At 40.9% G+C, this 21,433-nt stretch overlaps 1 protein-coding gene across 7 annotated transcripts in view; it reads right to left on the bottom strand.

The window, feature by feature from the left end:
* CNKSR2 (connector enhancer of kinase suppressor of Ras 2) overlaps nucleotides 1–21,433 on the bottom strand; it is a 207,030-nt gene that overhangs the window by 9,366 nt on the left and 176,231 nt on the right. For 4 of the 7 annotated variants that reach the window (XM_059467041.1, XM_059467044.1, XM_059467043.1 and 1 more), the window contains one exon: nucleotides 5,854–8,770. The exons of 2 other annotated variants lie outside the window; for them this stretch is intronic. In XM_059467041.1, coding sequence (XP_059323024.1) covers nucleotides 8,721–8,770 — 50 coding nt within the window. In that variant the 3' untranslated portion in view covers nucleotides 5,854–8,720. Of the gene's footprint in view, nucleotides 1–5,853; nucleotides 8,771–21,433 lie in introns of those variants that run through there. One more of the 7 variants, XM_059467042.1, reaches the window with a different exon arrangement.

Raw genomic sequence — 21,433 nt, 5'->3', positions numbered from 1 at the left:
ATCTTTCCTGTTTCTCTGAGTGCACTGTACAGGTCACAGTTTCCACATACTGCTGAAAAGCAGGGTGTCTTCTCTGAAGCTTTAATTTTGTCCCCAGCCCCACAGAAGCCTGAACAGCTCTGTAAATCAGGAGCAGAAATAAAGCTGCAAAACTGCAGCACATGGGATCTAAATTTGGTGAGAGCCCTGTCTTCCAAATGCAAGAATATACAGGCACTGAATTTTGTTACAAAGAAGCTCCTGCTGTCTTCAAGTGAATCTAAAGTTATTTGCTTCAGTTCTGGAGACAATGAGTACATTTGTCTAGTAAACAATGTGTTTATTATTATTTTTCACTATTCTGCTTTCTATAGGAAAAGTTTCTGAACTTCTTGTACTTTGCCCTCAGTTCCTAGAATGCAGTAAATGTTTGTAACGACTTTTACATTTTCTCAGGAGGGAGAGATTATAGCTGACTAGGTAAAACTCCAACAGGTGTTTGGGTTCTTGGCATTCAGGAAAGAACTGGTGGGACTTCTCATACTGTGTTGCCACTTGCTGTTGAAAAGAGCAAGCACCAAGCTCTGTGATGTACTAAAGTGTAATCACCTCCTGGCTCTGTTTGACAATTCATCTTTCCATTATTTCCCTCTTATAAACCAAGATCATAAGGTACTTCTGTGAAAAGTGACCAGAGAGAAAGTTACCATTGGTATTTACATGGATCAAGAGATGATTGGTCTGTGTAAACTGATGATTCAGGAAGATGGTACTGAATTAGAACCCTGCAGAAGGTCACTGCAGCCCAGCTGGCTAACACACTGCTCTCTGGCCACAGAGAATCTCTAGGCACACACTTCTCATAAATCTGCTCTAAATAGATGGAATAACCTCCAGCAGTTTTCAGTGGAGGTCCTTGCATTTCTGTGATTCCCTTTTCTGCTAAAGCTCAAGCTGCCACAATCTTGCATGGTTTTTGTCTTTCAGTGAGGTACCAGAGGAGCCCATGATTTCAGGTGGGGCTGAGTGAACAGAACTGCCTGTGTAAGGACAGTTAATAAATTTTGTCACCTACCCCGCCAACAAGGTGATGTTTTTCAAGGATCAAAGCTCGTCATTGGGATCCCTCTGGTCTCTGCCAGTGCCTCCAGACACCACCCAGGCTCAACCCCATTGCCTTTAGACTTCTCATCCTGACTGATGGACACCACTGCCATCCTGATGGAATTCTCCATTTCCCACTCTCCTCGTTTCTGTTTGCTGCCTTTTCTGCTCAGTGACGCACTTTCCTTGGCTGTGCAACTCCTCTCACACACGCCCACTCCTCTCCTTGCAGTCAGCCCTGCATTTGAGCAGAAGTGCCACCCTCTGCAAATCCCCAGAAAGCCAAGCTGCTGTGAAGTCTGCGACAGGAAGAGAACAAGGCACAGTCAGACTGAAATCTCCAGGCTCCACTGAAATTTAAACTCCCATTTTCACTCCTTTTGGTGAGCTCACTCCCTCTGGCAGAGGAACCAGCTAACCTCAGCTTTCTCAGGATATTAAGGAGGCAATTTTGTTAGGATACATCACTAATTACATTATTAAACAGCTGCCACATTATTTTCTTCCTCCAAATCCCAAAGATTTGATTCCAATTTAAGAGCTACACCTTTTTCTTTACCTTTTGTGCAGGGGAGGCATTTACCTCAAGTGTCCCAGAGACTTTCTGTGAGTGACAGTAAATGCAATAAATACTCCCCCAAAACAAGAAGCATCCCAGGCCTCTGGGAAATGGTCTCAAGTTAGATGAAACAGCCTTGGGTGCACAAACCTTTGGGTGGTTTTATTCCCTTTGCCTTCTTGACCCTGATGTGTCTATGGTGGGGACAGACACACTGGTCTGCCACAAGCTAACTAAAAACTGATATAATTCCAGCAGCAAGAAAGCATTTGTAATCTTCAGGTTCTCTCTGCCAACAGGGACCATCAAACCTGCCTGGGCCTGCAGTGGTTTCACTGACAGGGAAGCAGAGCAGCACACAGAGCCCTGCAGAGCCCTTGGGAAGGGGCAGCTCCTGCAGCACACAGAGCCTTGCTGAGCCCTTGGGAAGGGGCAGCTCCTGCAGCACACAGAGCCTTGCTGAGCCCTTGGGAAGGGGCAGCTCCTGCAGCACACAGAGCCCTGCAGAGCCCTTAGGAAGGGGCAGCTCCTGCAGCAGCTCTGCAGCCCCAGCTGTGCCAACAGGCAGACAAGGGCTGTGGCCAGAGTTTGCCAGAGCCTGGCTGGGCTTGTAAACCCCAGGAACACTTAGGAGAGAGACTGAAGGGATCTCCCTAGGTACTAGATAGAAGGTGAAAAAGAAGGATGAAAGGAAAGTGGATGTGGATTTTAGCAGTGTTGCAGTGGAGGGGAGAAAGGAAATCCTCCAGAGAAGCAGTTGGTTTCTCAGTGCAAAGCCTAAATCCATCTTTGCTGCTGGTCAGGTTAATCGTTAAGAGTCCAAACTTCCCAAGAGTGAGACATACCCAAATGCTTTAAATACAAATATTCAGGAATTGATAATTTTTAACATTATTTAGATGGCTGACTGGCAGACTAAGGTATGTATTTCCTTCCCCCTCCACAATCTAAAAGGAACAAAGTGGTGAAATCAATGAAAGGCTTAAAGGAGATGGTGTCTGCAGAGCTGTGGCTGTGCATGATGTCACTCCTGCACAGGTATGGGGGAGCCACAATGACATGGAAAGTCAGCTCCTCCTAGGAAAATGTTACAGGTCACATCCCTAATTACTGAGAAGGAAGAAGCAACACAGTATTTAAGCCTGGCATGGTACAGCAGGCAGGAGGTGCAATAAAATGCAGATCTGCATGGAAACAGCAGCTAATCATCTGCTCTAGGTAAAATAGAACAATTTCCCCATTAAAGTACAAAAGATACCTATGCTTTGTCCTATGCCACTTTAACATCAAGGTCTGACTGGATAAGTGATTACACCTGTAATCACACACACACACATATTTATATATATATATATATATATATATGTCTATACACACACACATGAGCATATTAATGTTTTCTACAACGGAAGAAAAGTTTAAGCAAGTTGAGTTAAAGCTAAACTAAAAGCAAAACAGGGGCTTCTTGAGCAGTATCCAACCTTTGCAACCCTTCTCTCTGGCACTGCTTCCCTTTCCCTGCCTTCTTCTGATTCATGTGATCCTCTGTCCTTTCTGCCCCTGTGTTTGTAAAAATGCAGGACTTTCCCAGAAGTCTTGAATCAAGGAAGGGAGGAGCATTGTTTAAAAACAAGCTTTGATCCATGTGTTTGGTGAAACTTCACTAGCTGGAGTATCATTAAATTTTATATTTTTATTGTATTTATTATTTTATATTTATTCAATACAGGTATTAAATCTGGATTTTATACCATAATTTCCTCTAAAGTGGAAGTATTTTTGGTTACCAAGATAGTTATACACAGTTTCTATTCCCTCCTGTCACATAAGCCTGCAGACAATAGAAGATACTCCCTAGGGAGGGTGCTCACTGAAAGCACCAACACAACAGAGTCCTGCACTTGCTGCAGTTTTACACCCTGTGGTACCAGCCTGCTTCTCCTCTCACATGCATGAGCATAAATTGGGTTTCTTGAAATAAAGTGAACTGTGCAAGCAAGTGGAAAACTCATCTTCCAAATGCCAGATATCTGAAGGTATTTCAGGCATTTTCCACTACAGCCAAGTTCAATACCAGAATCAGGTGGGTACCACCTTTAAAAGATCCAGCCCTAGCCTCTGCCAGGCCTGACAGATGCCAAGCCTTTGCTGTGGCACTGAAGGCCTAATTCTTATTGGGAACTACTTATGGCACTAGCAGTTTTCCTTTTGGGTCAGCAGATCCCTGAGAATCTCTTTTCCACTGGAGTCACCTTTCTGGGGACATCTGAAGGACAAGCCATGGGCCCACAGGCTCCTGTGCCCTGCTGGCTGCTGCAGTGTGAGCTGCAGGCTGGAGCACGTTCACAGTGCCACCTCCACCTTCATGGGACACTTGGGCTGCTCTTGCTCTGAGTCCCACACCCACCTCAGCCACATCTCTGCAGCCTTCCACACAACTGGAACTGCTTACTAAACACAGCTGGAACGAAACTGAGGAAAAACTAAGGAAAAACCCTCTCCTGCAGATCTGCATTGTGGAGCTGACAGTGACATTCAGCCATTCCTGACATGCACTGAGCAGTGAAGTACAGGTGCCAGCTAAGGGGTCACTGTGTTAGTGAGAAGGGGACACACAGAGGGAATAATTAACTTTATCTGCTCGTGCTGCCTCTTGACAGCTCCTGCACACCTCAAATGAGCATCTGTAGCTCCCTCTGCTCACAGTCCTGCTGTTTCATGAGGTTATATTCGTGGGCATAAGAATGAAGTCACTCCAAAGCTTCCCAAAGTAATGGAATTCTGATCAGTGGCAGAAGTTTTCTGCAGTAGGGTTATAGTTGCATCCTTCCTTGGTTTTGGATATGGTACTCCGCTCATTAAGCTGCCTAAAAAGGCTCTAGTTTAACCTTAGTCTGCTGATTTTAGTGACTCTCTGGGAGAATTTTACACAATGAAATAGGATATCCTGACATTTTTCTGTGCCACACACTGATATAAGTGCTGTTTAATTTTACTACAAGCTATCAAAGCTGAAGTGAAATAAACACACCAATCCCACTTTGATGGTAGACTTCCCCTTGGGCCCTGCAGCTCAAAAACAACAGAAAACTCATATTTATGAGGAAAGGCAGGAGCTGGAGCAAACTGGGTAAAATTGCTAGACATGTGGGGATTCTGTAGCTTTGGAACAGGACGAGGAGTTCCCTACAAATAATAATCACAAGTAATATATAGAAGCAATTACTCCTTGAGGAAAATACTGGTGGTATTACAAACCTAACCTAAGGTTGCACCACTCAAAGTTGTGAAAGGTTAAGTGACAAACGATACGGACCCAGCAACATTACTCACCAGTGAGAATCAAGCCACAGTCACGCTCGTACAACAGCAGTGCCTGGCAAGGCTTATGGAACTGATACCTGAAAGCAAGCCTGAACACATGGGGGACACGTTCCTGGGGAGCAACACCCACCCTGAACAGGAACTCCACTTCAGACCACACCCCAAGCTGCTTCTTTGTATGAAAATGTAGCACCGAGAATGGAGTCTTCCAAAATGCATCACTAAGGAACTGCAATTCTACTTTCAACATGGGAGAAACATTAGTGTGGGCAGGGGCCAGGTTATTGAATGTCTGCCTCAGTTACCTCTGTAACCCACTGTGGTCTGCTGGGGAAGCACCTCCTGAGGCATTTCTGAAAGGGGCCCAAAATACTTCCCAAAATGTTATCCCAGAGGATGACATAATTATTCAGATATTCAGATTTATTAATGGATTTATAACTGCACATTATGATAGCTGCACTGATTAGATTCCAACCTAATTAAGCTGCACCCTGAGTTACATCTTAATTATGCAGGGCACAACACTGCCAACTATTAGGCACCCCCCATCAGCTGCTGAATGCCCATCACACCCCCATGGTCTGTAAGCACCACACAGAGTTCAAGGTACCTTTCAGGACAAAAGCTTTTGCTGTGACGAGAGAAATGCAATAATTCCACGTGGCTCTTCCAGACATCACTCATGTCACCAGATGTCAAAATGAACTTGTGAACATGCATGAACCTCAGCATAAAGTGCTCTGAAAACTGGCATGAGAGTGGTCACAGCAGAAAGGTCCAATCCTCCCCCATTGGGCAGAATGTGTTTGCCACAAAAGGAACAAGAGAAAGGAACTGAACGTCAGCCCTGACAGACGATGGTTATGCAAAAGCAAGACAGAAAATTTGCTGGCTTATTTCCTTTATTAAGCCCAAAATAACACCTTTAAAAAATCCTGACTTCATGAATAAATCAAATGCCTTCATTAAAGAAACATTTACTGCCATTTTCTATACTTTATTTTAAGGCATACAGAAAAATATTTAACAATGTGTATGCAATTAAATGCCAGGGACTGCTAATTACAGCCCTTCTGAATGCCTCTGCAAAACAAAGATACTCAATACAATATGTTAGAAAGGGTGGGGAAAAGAAAGAGAGGAAGCTGAAGACAATCTAATAGGCATTAGTGCAGATATATGCTGGCCTTTGGCTACGAGCAGCAAATAAGCCATCAGTGTTACCCCAAATGGCAGCCAAAGGACATTTTAGAGTCACATCCTTGCTTCTGCTTCTCTAATTCATTTCCAAAACATTTCACCTCTAACTAATTATGGAATTTAATGACAGAATGTAAAGGACTGGCTGGGGTTGCAGGCCATTCCAACAAGACTTTAATCACATATCCTTCAGGTTGCAGAATCTTTATGTACTTAGCAGTGATTTATCATTCCTGGCAGAGGCAGGTACTTCAAAGGCAACCTTATATAAAAAATAAATTCTGCCTTTGCCAAGCACTGTAAAGAGCACTAAATTATATTTTAAAATCAATTCCTACAGACAAACTCAGAGGGTTTGTCTATCTGGCCAACAGGCAAAAATTTATGACAGTACAGTTTTGTAATCAATAATAGCAATACAGTGCATGTTTCTGATTAGAAAAAATTAAAGATGCCAAAACAACATTGCTAAATATTTAGGCTGTTTTGTGACAGTCCCATTGAGCAGAAATATAAAACATGCATTTTGATAAATTTCCAACTAATTTATGTCATACTATACTTTTTATTTTTCAAAAAAAGAATATTAAAACTATTATAAGCTTTGTCACCTGCTGTAAGGCAGAATGATGTAATTTCATTCACTGCACATTTCCTGTTTGTGAGGCAAAAAAGCATAATTTACTTCTTTATAAAAGGGAAATATATATATAACTATATATATATATAATTTTATTGGTATTAACATAATGCAATACCATACATTGAGCAAACAGAAAGAAAACATTTCAAAATACATTTTTTAAAAGTATCTCCCCGTAAGATAGTATGAAATATCAAGTAATTAGCATTAACATTATTACAATACACCCTTAGCCAAATATATCAAGGAAAATCCACATTCTAATCACAGAGATAGAGGCAAACATCAACCCATAGGGGACTCAGAACATAATGATAAATACAATATCTGAATCTACTTTGAGTGACATCCAGACAAATACTGGCCCCAAAACAGCCCTCCGGAGTCTGGGTGTTACACAGAGAATACTTTGTGCCTGCTTGGCCAGGCAGCATCACTCACATGTTTTAGTCCTAGAAGATAAAGAGGAACCAAAGATTGAACTGCAGAGTCTAATAAATCTCAGCGTGAGGTATCTTCTCCGTCACCGTCCGAACGAGTGCCAGTGTACCCTCTGGGAATTCAGTACAAACCACGGGATAAATGGAAGTCTCTGAAAGGTCTGTACATACCTCCACTCAACAGAATACACTTAGTTTAGCATGACACAGTAAGGAAACTTCCTTCACTAACGTGAAGCACGCTTAAATGACACGACTCTGTCTGGTTGGCCTGAATGGGTTCACTGGAGTTCAGTACAAGCAATGGGAAATTACAGTTACCATGGCTGAATCCCTCTTTAATTCCTCGAGGTGTGCAGAACAAAACTGAGTGACATCAAAGCCCTTCCCTTGCCAAGACCCTCTTCCCCTTCTGTTCTCCCGTGCGGGGGGCAGTATTTTCTGCAAATGTGCTCCATGTAGACTGGATCTGACTTTGTGCCTAGTCCCACTGTGGAAAGGGTGCATTCTTCAAAAGACTGGCCATGCCCTTTGACACCTTCCTGGAGGCCTCATATTCAGGCATGTGGTTGTCTATGTTTAACAGGTCTGTTCTCTGTTATAAACATCAATGTTATTCAAGAAGAACTGACTTTCTGAACGGAGGCCATTAGGTTGCTTGCAAGAGGCTGAAGTTGAGTCTCCGTCGTGCCAATTCTCTAATGATAAGTTTATCAACCTTTGAGTCCAATCGGTTCAGTGCCAAGAGATGTGGTTCCCATTTGACATGGAGAGGTGCTATCAACTCTCGCAGTGTATTAGCCTAATATGATAAAGCAGTGATACAATATGTTGAAAGATCGGTGATGTGCCATTATTTCCATATCATATTAGTAAATTAGAAATACTATCATGCAAACAAGAGCAAATAGCAAATCTGGCATACAGTAGCAGCACTACAGAGCCTTTCTAATCTGCATGCAGCGATGCTTGTGAGGACAGAGACATGGCACTGTTCTGCTATTACACCTCACTCCATTAAAATATCCATCCCTGATGCAAAAGAGGTATTTAGGGCAGAAAGTTATATATTCTCTTTTTGTAGATATGTTTTTTTAAAAAGAACAGAACAAAGACCAATTAAAAAAACCCCAAACAACCCACAAATAAAACAAGAGAACAATACACATCCTAACCAACTTAGTTGGTTTTCTCCATGTTGAAGACACATTAGCTCATCTGGAAGCACTGGGAAAGGGTCACATGAATGAGGAGAACGGAAGCAAAGAATGTGCCCCAAATCCACCAAACGTGCTACAAACACAGAAAAATATCCTGGTGGCAACTTATGCGAGAACTAGAAAAAGAGGTGGCACAACACAATCTGGCTCCTTTCGTTCTCCTAGCTGACAGTCCAGCGTTGTGCAATGGTGGGTGAAGGATAAGATACAGAGCTAGGAGATCGTGTGATTTTGCAACCACACTGACATTACACACTTCCATAAGCTAGGGCTTGAGAACTCGAGAATCTTTGTGGACCTGTGTTAGCAAAGAAAAGAGAAAGAGAGAGGTGGAATAAACAGCATACAGCTAAATTGTTTACTTAGAGTTTCTGTGTGGATATGCAGTCTCTGCACTGGCAGTTTCAAAAGCCTGGCTGTTCTCGGTGCATTCCCTATTCTATTGCCTACTACACTAAATTGTAATAAAAAATGAAACTCCATGGATCTTAACATCCATTGTCATTTTGAATCCCACATATGAAAAGATGGGGGATGTTTTGTTGTTAAAAAAAAACCAAAACAACTTCAGGAAAGAGTTCAACTGTGCCTAAAGTAAAGATGTACAAACTCATTCCAATTAACGGGTGGGATTTGTTTAACCCCTGTTAAAGAGATTATTTTTTTCCAAAAGACAGGATGGAAAGGAAGGAAAGCATCAAGCATTTTTATTCTTGAGCATATCACAAAAGGTCTGGAAAGCAGACAAGAAATATTTTCTTAGGGACAGAAAACACAAGGTAGAAAGAATCCCAGATGGAAACATTGGTGACATTTACTCCACACATGGCAGCAATTGGAAAATGAGTTTCAGGGAGGCAGAGGGTGAGCAATGCTACACAGAACTCAAACCCAGTTCAGCCTCTTCTCTATTACTGAGATTTCCTGGGACTCTGTGCGTCAACAAGGAGAGGAGGAAGAAGAAGTGTGAGGAAAACACTTTATATAACTAAATTCTAAGTATAGCAGTCAAGAGAAACTTTTACATAACCTATTGTTTAAAATAAAAAACCCCATTAGATTTCACAACCAAAATGAAAAAAAACCCCAACCCAACCCCCAAAACCAAACCCCAACCCTCTGACAAACAAAAGGCCAAGCCAGCACATTTCAGGACTCATGGGGTTGAGGAAAGGGAGACTTTGTAGAGCACAAGAGGGAATATTTTTCAGATTTCATCCTGTTCTGTACTATGAACAGTTTTAGCATTGAAAATAAGAATCTTGGATTTATTTGGAAAAAGGCATTAAGTGAAAGAGGATACTGCTGCCTCATAGGTATCACTTCTGCAGCTTCCAGAGATCCTGTCATCTTATGGCTGTTCATACAACTTAATCAGTAAGAATTCAGAAAGTTTGTTTCAAAGGTCAGGCTTTGGCACAAGAAACTTCCCTTTTTGTGAAACAAGGTGGCTGTGAAATAAAGGAGGGTTACTGAAGTTAAGGCAAGGGCATTATCTAGCAGATGCCCATACCAGCTCTTGCTCATACCCAGCTGAGTCTGGCTGGGACATGTCCTCTATCTGTGGAAGAACTGCTACCTTCAACACATGGTGGGACAGGACTTGTGTTATGTACATAAAATTCAACTAAATTTTACACTAGAAAACTATTTCTGAAAAAAAACCTGCTAGTATGACACACTTTTGTAAAGACTATTCCATAATATTGCTAAGGTTTTATTATTATATAAATGATATAAATTATCAAACAATGGTAATTTTTCACTATCCCAGTTTGGATTAGTCACTGTGCATGAACTGCCTTCCATTAACCTCTTAAGGTCAGTGGTAGCATATGCTTTCCTATTTATCTTAATGTGACTACAATTCTTAGGCACTAGGGGGCTTTTCTAAATAGATTTTCAATACCACTTACGGATAGTAACTAAGTGTTTAGAAAATCTGCTTTTTAGTAGTAAAAATTATTTTTCCTTATTTTTACAAACTCCACATTTTTTTTCTGTATCACTAACATTAGCAAAATTATTTATGTAAAAAATCTCCAGCATGTGGTTTTGTTTCTAGATAAGGGTTTTAAAATTCGTTTTAAAGGAGAACAAATACAAATAACAATGAACGAGTAACGTGCTTTTGGACGGATACTTATTGACACTACAACTTATGAAACTCATGAGACTTGCAAACATTTTGAAAAATAAAACAACTGCCATTCACATACAAAAATGAATGTGACCCTGTGAATACAGCAAAGTGAACTTACTGCATTTATCAACCAAATTTTGTCTGCATTATGAGTTTTATGGCAAATGACTTCCCCAGAGTGGTCACAGATCCAAAACTGTCTGCTGTAAATCTCTTCCCATTTATTCAGCTGAAGTGGTCATGTAGGATGTGAAGAATTTTATATCTGAGCAAAGCTGCAGCAGTAGGAGGTACTTTACCCATCTAAAATGGTGAGACAGAATGCACCTGGGCTGGGATCACCCCACCAAGCAGGAGCAAGGGGATGCTCTGTGTGCCTTTCCAGGCCAAGTGTCAAAAGCCAATAAAAATGGAAGCAAAGGGAAGCAGAAAGTTCTCATGAGAGAAATATCTGAGAGTCACAATCAATAGGTTCTCAAAATGGCTCTCACACAAGAAGTCCTATGTAAGGAAAGGGACACAGAAGGTGATACAACTCTTTCTCTTTGAGACTGATCTATAAATAAATGTTTAGGGAACACCAGCAGTCACTAATGAGAAGGTATGAAGTTCGGGTTTTTACTTTGATGAGTTTTTTCATAATAAAAAGCACAAGATTTTACCACTGCCACTTAGTGGCACACTTTCTTATCAATCTTCACGTGATATATTTTGCCTAAACAGACTACAAGATACCTGGTTATTAAATGGTATTTTATGACAACTTCTCTTTTCAAAGAAAGGTTAGGTTGAAGAATAGCAGGTTAATTAACTTATTTTTTTAATTCATACTGAAGTTTTAGAAAATTTCATACTTCCCATCTATAGTGACCATCAGTAAACCTGTACCTGCCTTTTGAAGATCTACCCTTTCCTTAGCTTTCATCCTATTTTGTGTACCTATTTCTACATCTGTCTACATATTCAGGAGAGAAGAACTTTGACTGGAAGCCCTTACCTACTGTCTAGTCTTATAATGAAGCATATCTAGTAATGCATTTTCCCCAAAAGGTAAATCCTTTGCATGAGTGATCAGGGTACCAACAAGAATGAATGCAAAGAACAGCAGGGAAGAGAAAACCTTCCCCATGTGCCACAAAGCTGCCTCTGCTGGAAGTGCACTGGCAGACACATCTTTCTCCTTACCAGGGAAATGGCTCAAGGCCCTTTGACACAGGTGCTGGGGAGGAACACTGGCAGATCTGCAAACTGCCTGCTGCTCACTGGTGGGAAGCTCCCACCACCTCCAGGGCTCAGACAGATGCCATGCAGAGATGGAAAGGAGCTGGTAGAGCCTGGCAGTGAGACTGCCTGAGGAAGGAGGGATTTGGTGCTGCAGATCCCCAACACTGCACTCCAAAGCAGTGCCTGCCCACATCATCCTGTGGGAATCCAGTCAGGTATGGAAGCAATAGCAGGAGTCACTCAGCACGCTGCAGTAAAGGGCACTAAATCAAACAGTTCTAAATACAGGAGTATGCTCTCTGCCAAAAGCAAGTTTCAGCTTTTCCAACACCACAATATAAGCTTTAGTGTGCCCCATGTCCTCACTGAGGAACACCAAGAGGACAAATGCTCCATGGGAAGGCACCATGGTGAGGAACAGGCACAGGGTGTGAGCCCACATACAACCTCCAGTGCCTGCTCCTCTGCAGGTGCTGCACTGGGTCCCATGAGAACAAGGCAGTGGAAATTACAGGGCTCTGATCAGCAGGCATTTTCCCTCCCACTTAGCACAGTATTTCTAAATTGCAAATGTAACCCAGCTCTCCTATGCACTTCAGGTACTACAGCTACTGCTAAATAACCCTGTCTACCCAGTACTAAAGAACTAAACAAACTAAAATGTAGCACATTAAATTGCCAAATCACTAACTCTTACTATATTATTACAGTGTAATATATTATATTATATTATTTCTAATTCTGCCCCTATTTTTTTCCTCCATATTAGATTTATCTCATGGTTATTCTTATGCTGTTCAGATATCTCTCTAATATCTGCAAAACTCTCTCCTTCAGCTCATTACCAGGGTCTCACTGGAGTGACAATGCACAGCTTCAAGGTGGAGCAGTCCGAGTGTCATGTCGGAAAATAAGGTTATTTTTCCAGAGCAGTTCATTTTGTAACAATTGCAAAGCAATACAAAGAGCTGCTCCCAGGAAAGGAAGCCCTCTAATTTGGGACATAACCAGTGAGACACAGCTGAATAACCATTTTCAGGAAAAAAAACGCCAGCTGGCTGGACTTCTCGTAGTTTTATATAGATTTAGAAGCAGAGGATATAATCACAACTTTAGCATCCCACTGGGCAGTTTGTGAATTCTGATAATGATATTAAAATTTCTGCATATTGGCACTCTAACTGCTGGATTACACAGAGAGTTAAGTTACACATGCCTATGGGATAAGCCTCACCTATGAGAAGTCTATGTTAAATCCCAAAGACAAGTACATAAGGCATATATCTAATGGTGAAATTCCTTTCAATACAATTCTTAGTAGTATTGTAAGCTAAAATCAGCCAGGCTATGACTGCAATGGAATATAAAACTCAATTTAATCTACTAAACCTCCTGCATTGTTTATTCTGGGAACTACTTGAAAAGCCATATCCTTGTTTCCTGATCATAAAGCAGGAACTGTAGTTCCAGTCCATCACCCCATGAAAGAGTTAATGTACAACACAAAGATGGGAGCTCTGTTTCCTGACTAATGCTTTGGACATCAACCCTGAAAAGAAAGCAACGGACTAATTTGTTGCATTGTTATCAATGATTTTTGTAATAAGGAGTATTTAAGCAGAATTAGTCTTATTATTGTGACAAATTATTCTTGTAATGTGTATTACTTTACTAATTACTTTTTCAAGAATTGTATTTCTGGAACTTTTTTTAACATTAACTTATTCAGGGCTTCAAAAGCAGACAGAAACATACTGAATTAATTATAGCATAACAAATTTAAATTTATACAAATAAATTTTTAACTTCAACCAGTAGAATCCCCTTTGGTCAGAGAAGACTAACAGATAACAATTATGTTATCAAGTAACATGATTGCTTTTTCTGGTGGGGCTTTCCATCCTGATAACAAAAACACCAACACACTGACAAAATCCCTGGTGTGACTAAATAACCCCAGCCAGACTGTCATGTTCCCACTGCCAGGCTACATCCAAGGGCAGGGCATGGAGAAGCTGCCCCTGCCACAGGTGCTGACAGCTGAAGCAACTTGCCAGCCTGGGCTGGGACCCCTTCTGTGACTGGGCAATGAAAGAGGCACAGAGCACCTGAACACTGCAAGCTACTGACAGCATAAGATGTGGTTAAAGTAAAACAGACTGAGAAAAAAGTGTTATCTTCTTTGTGCCACATTCAGCTGAGGTCTTTCAGCAGCTTTTGCGAAAAGCTCCAGTGGGAATGGTGTCAAAACCTACTCTAGGAAAATTAGGGGAGCAGATTATCATTATTGTTATACCAACATTGATCAGGTTGAGATACTGTAATTTAATTTGGAGCCCACTGGAGGGGCACACACACAAAACATGGACTCTACTATTACTGTCCTGGCAAGGCCAACAAGTGAATTGTTGGCACCACTCCTGGCTGGTTGTGCTGTGTTTAACAAAGGTGTTCCCTTCTCCTCTCCTCATGTTCTAGCATGTGTTTCATCTGTCAATCCAACCTGCCTTGACTGTTCCCAGGCAAGAATTATCATTCTGCTCCAACTCTATTTTTGACTCAGTCAGGTGTCTTTCAGGTTTGAGGAGGACCATATTTAGTAACAAGAATGCTATCAGACCTGAAGCCCTCCCTCCTATCAACAACCTGAAATACACTGCATAAAATTAGCATATAAAGAAACTGCTTTTAGAAGTCTTGCTTTTAATTACTTTGGTTCCCATAAAATAAGACAGGAATCATCTTTCTTTTTCTAAACCAATGACTGAGCTACTTTCTTGGCTATCTATGGTGTCTTGAAAGCCCATCAAACCAACACAGAAATGGCCTCCTTCTTTGCCTGGGAGAAATTCCTTACCTATTCGAGAGCATAAAATGAAGAATTACTGATTAAATGTTTCACACTTGTTGGATGCTGAAGGCTTGTACTTTCATCTGGTAAATTTAAATTATTTTTTATGAGAATAATTTTCTCCATATAGAAAGCTTGCACTGAAAGGTTTTATGCAAGGTACTCTTCTGACAAGTCAAACATTGCTATGCTATTTGTTAAGAATCACTTGCATATTTTTAATGTGTAAGAGCTGTTTTCAGAGGGGATACAAATTTTTCATGAAAAATGTATCTTAAACTTTTCATATTCCAAACAATGCTATCACTAGTGTAATAAAAGAAAATCAGGGCTGCACAGGGATTTCATTACACTAAGGACTCCTGTTATAGGAGTCAAGTGCTGAAAACATCAGAATCTCCTGACTGTATTTTAACTTTATAGATAGCAATAAATAGCAAATTTTAAATTATTTGAAATCCCTGAACATGCGAGACTGGATGAGATATAGCATGGATAGTACCTCCTGAAGCCTGCTAAGACAATATTTCAGTACGCCCTTTAGGAGGGGAAAAACCAGCAAACTGATCAAGGGAGTATTTTGTCATATCACCTTATGTGTTCAAGCTGCTGGCTAAACTCTTTCTGAAAAATCACAAGGCTGCCATTCATGAAAATGGACGGCAAAAGGGATTTGTCAGACTGGCCAGGAACCTAGACAAAGCTGAAGGATGCCATGCCAGGGTTTCATGGCCATGATGCCCAGCCATGCAGGAGTCCTTAGCCCTCCTTTCCAGCCTTTCCTGAAATACAGAAAGGCTGTATTTCACCCACCAGAGACCTTCTTGGTGAGAGGATGTGGTGCACCCAGTGGTTTTCAAAGAAAGATCCTGATGAAGTTCTTGGTGAACTGGTGATAACCAGTAAGAGGGTACATCTACACTCCCATCAATTCCTACTCTTCCACCAATTCCTCCATCAACTCAGGAGGTTTTACCCTCAATGACCTCTGCACAGAGGTACAAAGACACAGGTATGAAAATTGCTTCTCTTTAGCCTCTTCCTTCATAATTTATCCCCAGGCATCTCCAAAACTGCCCATCACACACAGTTTGGTGAGGTGTAGCTGCCATACTTCTGTATGATGGCACTGTTCCACAGAAAAGATTAATCCTGCACTGAACATACAGCACCAATATGTGACTCAGGCCCTGGTTCTGTTCTCCTGCACACCTGACCCCTCCCCAGTGTGGAAGGGCAGAGCCTGGGGGAGACCTGCTGTCCCCCTAGAGGGATGGAGCAGTGCACAGGGCCCACCAGGTACCAACCTCCCCATTCCTAAGGTACATCAAGCTCTTCTACTGGCAGAAACCAGCAGAGCTGTGTTGGAGATGGGCACTTCTCGAAGCCTTTTGAGTTATTGGAAGTGGTGTTCTTTCAGGAGAATGAAAACAGGATCTCTGCAGCTTTCAACTGGAAATGAGAGTGCCATCATCTCAGAATGACCATGACTACTTGCTAGCTTCTGCTACCTCATCCAGGTCTTTTGATCGCAAAAAGGGAAAAATACTTTTAGTTTATTCCAAGTTAACAATATCCAGGGAAAGAGAAGTCTGAAATAAGTGAGGGCAGCTGTTCCTCAAAGGGCTGCCCAGCTCTGGGAGCAGCTGGGCACAGGGAATGGCTGGTGTGAGATGGTGGCTGATCAGGCTGAGGCAAGGAAGAGGAGTTGGAGAAAGGCAAGGGCTGGGTGGGAGGGAGCACCCACTATAGTGACACCACTGACACCTGACCCTGGCAGTGCTATAGCAATCTGCTGGGAGGTGGGGACACTTTTCAAACATAACTAGTTTTACAAGAAACCTCTTGATCTGGTGGAGATCAATGATGTGGAGGGCCCAGCCTGCTCCCCTGGCAGCCTCCAGCAGTGCCAGCGCTCAGAGCTGCTGTGTGCTCAGCCCTTGGTCCTGCCAACAGCAGCACAAAGGGCATCAAGAGACTCGAGGAGAAAATCCCTTACTGTCACCACAACTGGTGACTTTGTATGCAAGGGAATCCAAACAGACCAAAACACCCAGAGATGCTGGGGGAAGGGTCACCTGTAAAAACAGCCACCTTTTGAAAACGGCAGGTAAGAGTGCCCTCCCTCAGGGGATGGTCAGCCAAAGGATGCTTGTAAGGAGGGGTTTCTGCTGTCCACACCAGTCACAGAGCAAGGGTCCCCTGGACAAGCTGCACCAAAACCTAGAGCTGGTCTGCAGGGATGTATTCCCAGCAATTTGCTACACATTCTGGCTTTGCTTTGCTTATGTGCTTTTCCCCAAAATATCACAACTAAACAAAGAAAATATCATCTCTACAGCCTGAAAAACACTGATTATCATGTAGCTGAGTTCTGTTCTTACCCCATAACAGCAACCTCCCTCCCATGCATTTCTCAGGCTGCTCAGTTAGCTATTGTTCTCTGCTATTTTCTTCAGAAGCTACATTGTCTTTTTTACTTTCTTCTCCTCTTCAGTCTTGTACATGAATAAACACTACACATCTTTTTTCATGCATTACCAACATCAAAACCAAACCTTTTCCTTTTTTCCCTATCAGGCAGAAACATCTTATACCAAACAGCTCCCTTTAGTTCTCTTCTTGGATTGCACTTGTTAAAAATGTCAAATCAGCTTCCACAAAAACAGAGAAGTAGGGAGGTTTGGCTTCTACCTACATATAAATACAGGAAGTAGAGTAGATAAAGCAGAAGCCAAAAACAAAAAGAGACTAATTTCTGACATCTCACCTCAAAAAAGCAGTACTGAAAGAGGCAGAGAAGGGCTGATAGGATTATTGTTGTGCAAAAGGATTTTCCTGCAAGGAATACATGGCCTAGGGCTAATCAAGATTTCTCCCCTATAAACAAGGGGGATGGAACAGAAGCCTGTTTTCTAAGGACATAAAGGCAGAAAAAGGTCCGTAATTGCCTCTTCAAGTAACAGAAACATCTGAAAGTTTGTGTGCTAGGTTTAAAACTAACTAGAAGAGATGCTTGGTCTCTCTAGTTAGGAGATAAAATGTGCAACTTCTTATTGCCACATAACAGAGCTCAAAGTACACCTGATTTCAAAATTGATAAAACTATTGTGTGGAAGAATGATCTATCAAGGGTTACAAGAAAGATTCAAAAATATTAAATTCAATTATTAAAATTCAAATAACTCAGAGTCTGATATCTGATATAGAACTAGACAAACCAATGTTTCAGACAATTTTTGCTAAGCTCACATCTGCTGTGCAGAATGGAAATATTAGATTGCAAGATTAAACAGTAAAAATAAAAGGCTCAGTGAATTTTTAATTTTGCAAGGATTTTTTTTTTTCAGAATAATGTAGACTTCCCTCTTAAAGAAGTTGTATATCTAGTGTCAGTAAATACAATAATTTTCCACTATAACACTAGGACTTGCCATCAGTGCAACGGGCAACTCCATGGAGTTACAGAGTAACCAAAAAAGTTCAGTGTATATTATATGACAGATCTATTCAACACCTCCATGGAAAAATAAGAATATTTAGGTTTCCTACGAAAAAGAGAAGGTAGGAACAGGCAAGAATTGATCTGTTCTGGTTACGTATCTGGTAACACAACAGCTGATGATGAAAAATGTTGGTGACCACAATTTACACACTTTGTGAACTATAAAATACAGCAAGAGCACACTCAGCTCAAGCTGCAGATGTTTAAAACAACCCCTTAGAAGGTGTGTGCAGAAACCTTGGGGGGATTTCAGAACTGGAAATCCACAGTTGAAGTATAAGTGCAGAGAACAATCTCCCCTGCTCAACCTGGAACTACCACAACCATTGGCCTTGGAAGGAGCAATAGAAGGGAGTAAAACCAGGAGGATGAGAGATGAAAATTTGGCTGTATACTTTTGGTCATTAATAACACTGCTAAAGATAAGCAACATCAGACTAGAGAAATGCAAAACATACAAGGACAAAATAAAGAAACAGCCTCATGAATTTTCTTTTAAAAATTTACTCTATTTGCATACAGCACAACTGAGAGAGTCATCTGAAGAAAAAGTCTCAGCTAGTATTTTCAGAAGACAAGAGCTGAGGGGCGAAAAAACAACTAATTATGGACATTAATATTACAGGGTTTTCAACTTAGTAATGAGGTTATGTCAGAGTCTCCTCCTTGGAAGACAACCTGAGAAGTATTTCAATGCATTGGCATTATCAATGCACAGAACATGGTCCCAGCATAAAATCCATCCACGTGGCTCACCTTGGCTCAAAATGCTAAACTGCATAAATCTTTGAAATAAAGGCTAAAGCAGCATAGGTGCATTTACAGTAGGTTATGCTGTAAGAGAAATGTGACACTGTAGAAATAAAATACTTTTAAAACAGTTTTTCTAATTGGGGAAAGATTTATAACACCATCATCCTCAGTTGTGGCACAAAGAATTAGAGGCTGATGGGATTTTCATTTCAAAAACCAATCACAACTTAATTAAACTCGTTCCATAGCTTACCTCACCATCACAGATTTATGCCCTATTTCTAGTCTACTTTTTGCTTCCATCTCACTCCACTCAATTTTGCAACCTCCTCCCCAGCTACACCCTGATGTTTCCAGTTCCCAAGTACTACAGAACAGACTGCACAAACTGTTTCTTTTCTTTTTCAAGAAAAGGGGTAAATTAAGCCTCCACCACCCTGGGGGTGTGTGCTTTCCTTTGTTCATTGGGTTACTCTCAGCAACCTCCTACTCCCCATCATTCCAAGGAGCAGTGGTACTGAACAATGCACACAGCCTTCTGACAGCCTTGGTAGCAAAGCCAAATCCATGCAGGATATAAAGGATATAAAATCTCACCCCTCCAGGTCTGTTTTCCTCCAAGTAGAAACTACAGGGGCCATGGGTACTGGCTGCTCATGGCCATCCACCGTACCCTCATCCTTCCACACTCAACCTCCTCTAAATTTCAGGAATAATGAAATCCACACAGATCCAAGTCCTATTCTCAAAACTGAAGAATCTAGTTTTTACTTCAAGTGACTTTTATATTCTCCTATAATTACCATAGTCATATTTAGCCACTACATACACAAGCTTAGGAAAATTTGTCTTTTGGGATGGGACAGGCCAAGAAGAAGGCTGACATAGTTCTGAGTTGCATCAACTGTAAAAGCCATTTCCAAACTGTGAGTACTCAAGACAATAATTTTTTAATTTTATGAAAACACTAACCCTTCCTTCCACCTTCTAACAATAGTTCAGAAATAATTGTGCCAAAACTTTCAGCCATGAGTAAGCAAGTATTAAACAAGTATTCCCAGGAAAGCTAACATGTATCTTTTTTCCTCTTATTTGACTACAAAGACATTTTACAGATACTTTACAAATTATGCAAGGCTTTCATAAAATGAATTTTGTCAACTTCTTACAATTTGCATAGATACAAGGATAACCTGTTTATGCCTAAGATTCATGATAGCCACTAAAAAGAAATCTTTATCTGCTGGCAGAATTTGTGAACTCAAGGTTAAAACACAAAGTGAGCAGAGAACTTGGAAACTATTGATTTATTAATCCATAATGCAGGAGTGCCTAAAGTGCATTTGTGTTTGTTGGGTCTTTTTTATTAGTTTTATTTTTATTCCACAGTCTCACCATTTCATAAATCCTGTTAAATTTTCAGTGTCTTGGTATAAAAAAAAATTGGTATGGTTAAATTAGTCTAGTTCATTAGTAAGTATTTCTAGCCCCTAAAATAGTCACATGAAACTGTTGAGGATACATTAAGAAAGAGGACATTAAATACCTAGATCACACAGTGACACTGGAGAAGGTAAGCAGAACAATGCAAAAAATTAGTAATTCAGTCTTGGATAGTTTTCATTTGGAGTGTAAAATTTAAATGGAATTTTCTCCAGGCTCTTTACACAATCAGAAGTAAATAAATAAAACTTCTCTCTTCTGTCTTCTAACGAAACAGAAACCAGCAACTCCAGTTGTCTTTAAAGCCATTACAATAAAGTTAGAAATATAACTGTTTTGCTGTAAAATTATGTACATATACTTAGCTTAATGGAAAAAAAAAAGAAGAAAATGTCTTGAGAATAATTTTTCTTTTTTAACTAGAAATTTAAAATAAATGGCAGGACACATTCTAGCAGGGAGGAAAGAACAAGAACTTTCAGAATAATCAGCTTCAAGCCTTTTATAGATTTAGTATGATTTTTAGATTGGCTTTCAAGTGTGCACATTAGTACAGCAAAAAAATCTCACTTTAATGGCAAGTGTAGAAGCTATTGAAATACTGTTATGTGAATTCTAAACCAGATTTTGCTACTTTTACTACAGGAAAACACTCTCTAATTGTGTCTCTTATTCACCATCTCTCAAGTATTCCATGAAGACAACTTTGCACATGTAGGAAGCCCCACTAACAGGGGATTCTGGCATTGCCAAGCCCCTGGGTACCACAGCAGGAGTTGTTCCTGGAGCCTCCCCAAGCCATCCCTCCTCACTCAAAATCTGAGTCCTTTCAACATGGAACTAAAAGCACAAGGGTCCCCAGCTGAGTTTCTTGCTTACTCTCATCAGCAGTGCTGGGTAAAGAGATGAGAGTAAACTTCCTGCCCTTGCCACTGCCTGATCTCTGGCCATTCCTGAATTTAAAACCAGGAGAAATCTTCCAAGTGAGGCTCCCTTAATTTTGCTTCCTCCTTGAAGCCTGTAAATCATCTCATGATTAAAT

The sequence above is a fragment of the Ammospiza nelsoni genome, chromosome 2 (genome assembly GCF_027579445.1).
Source record: "Ammospiza nelsoni isolate bAmmNel1 chromosome 2, bAmmNel1.pri, whole genome shotgun sequence".
Lineage (NCBI taxonomy): Eukaryota > Metazoa > Chordata > Aves > Passeriformes > Passerellidae > Ammospiza > Ammospiza nelsoni.
Note: the sequence above shows the minus strand (reverse complement) of the source record. Positions and strands in the feature narration are given on the sequence as shown.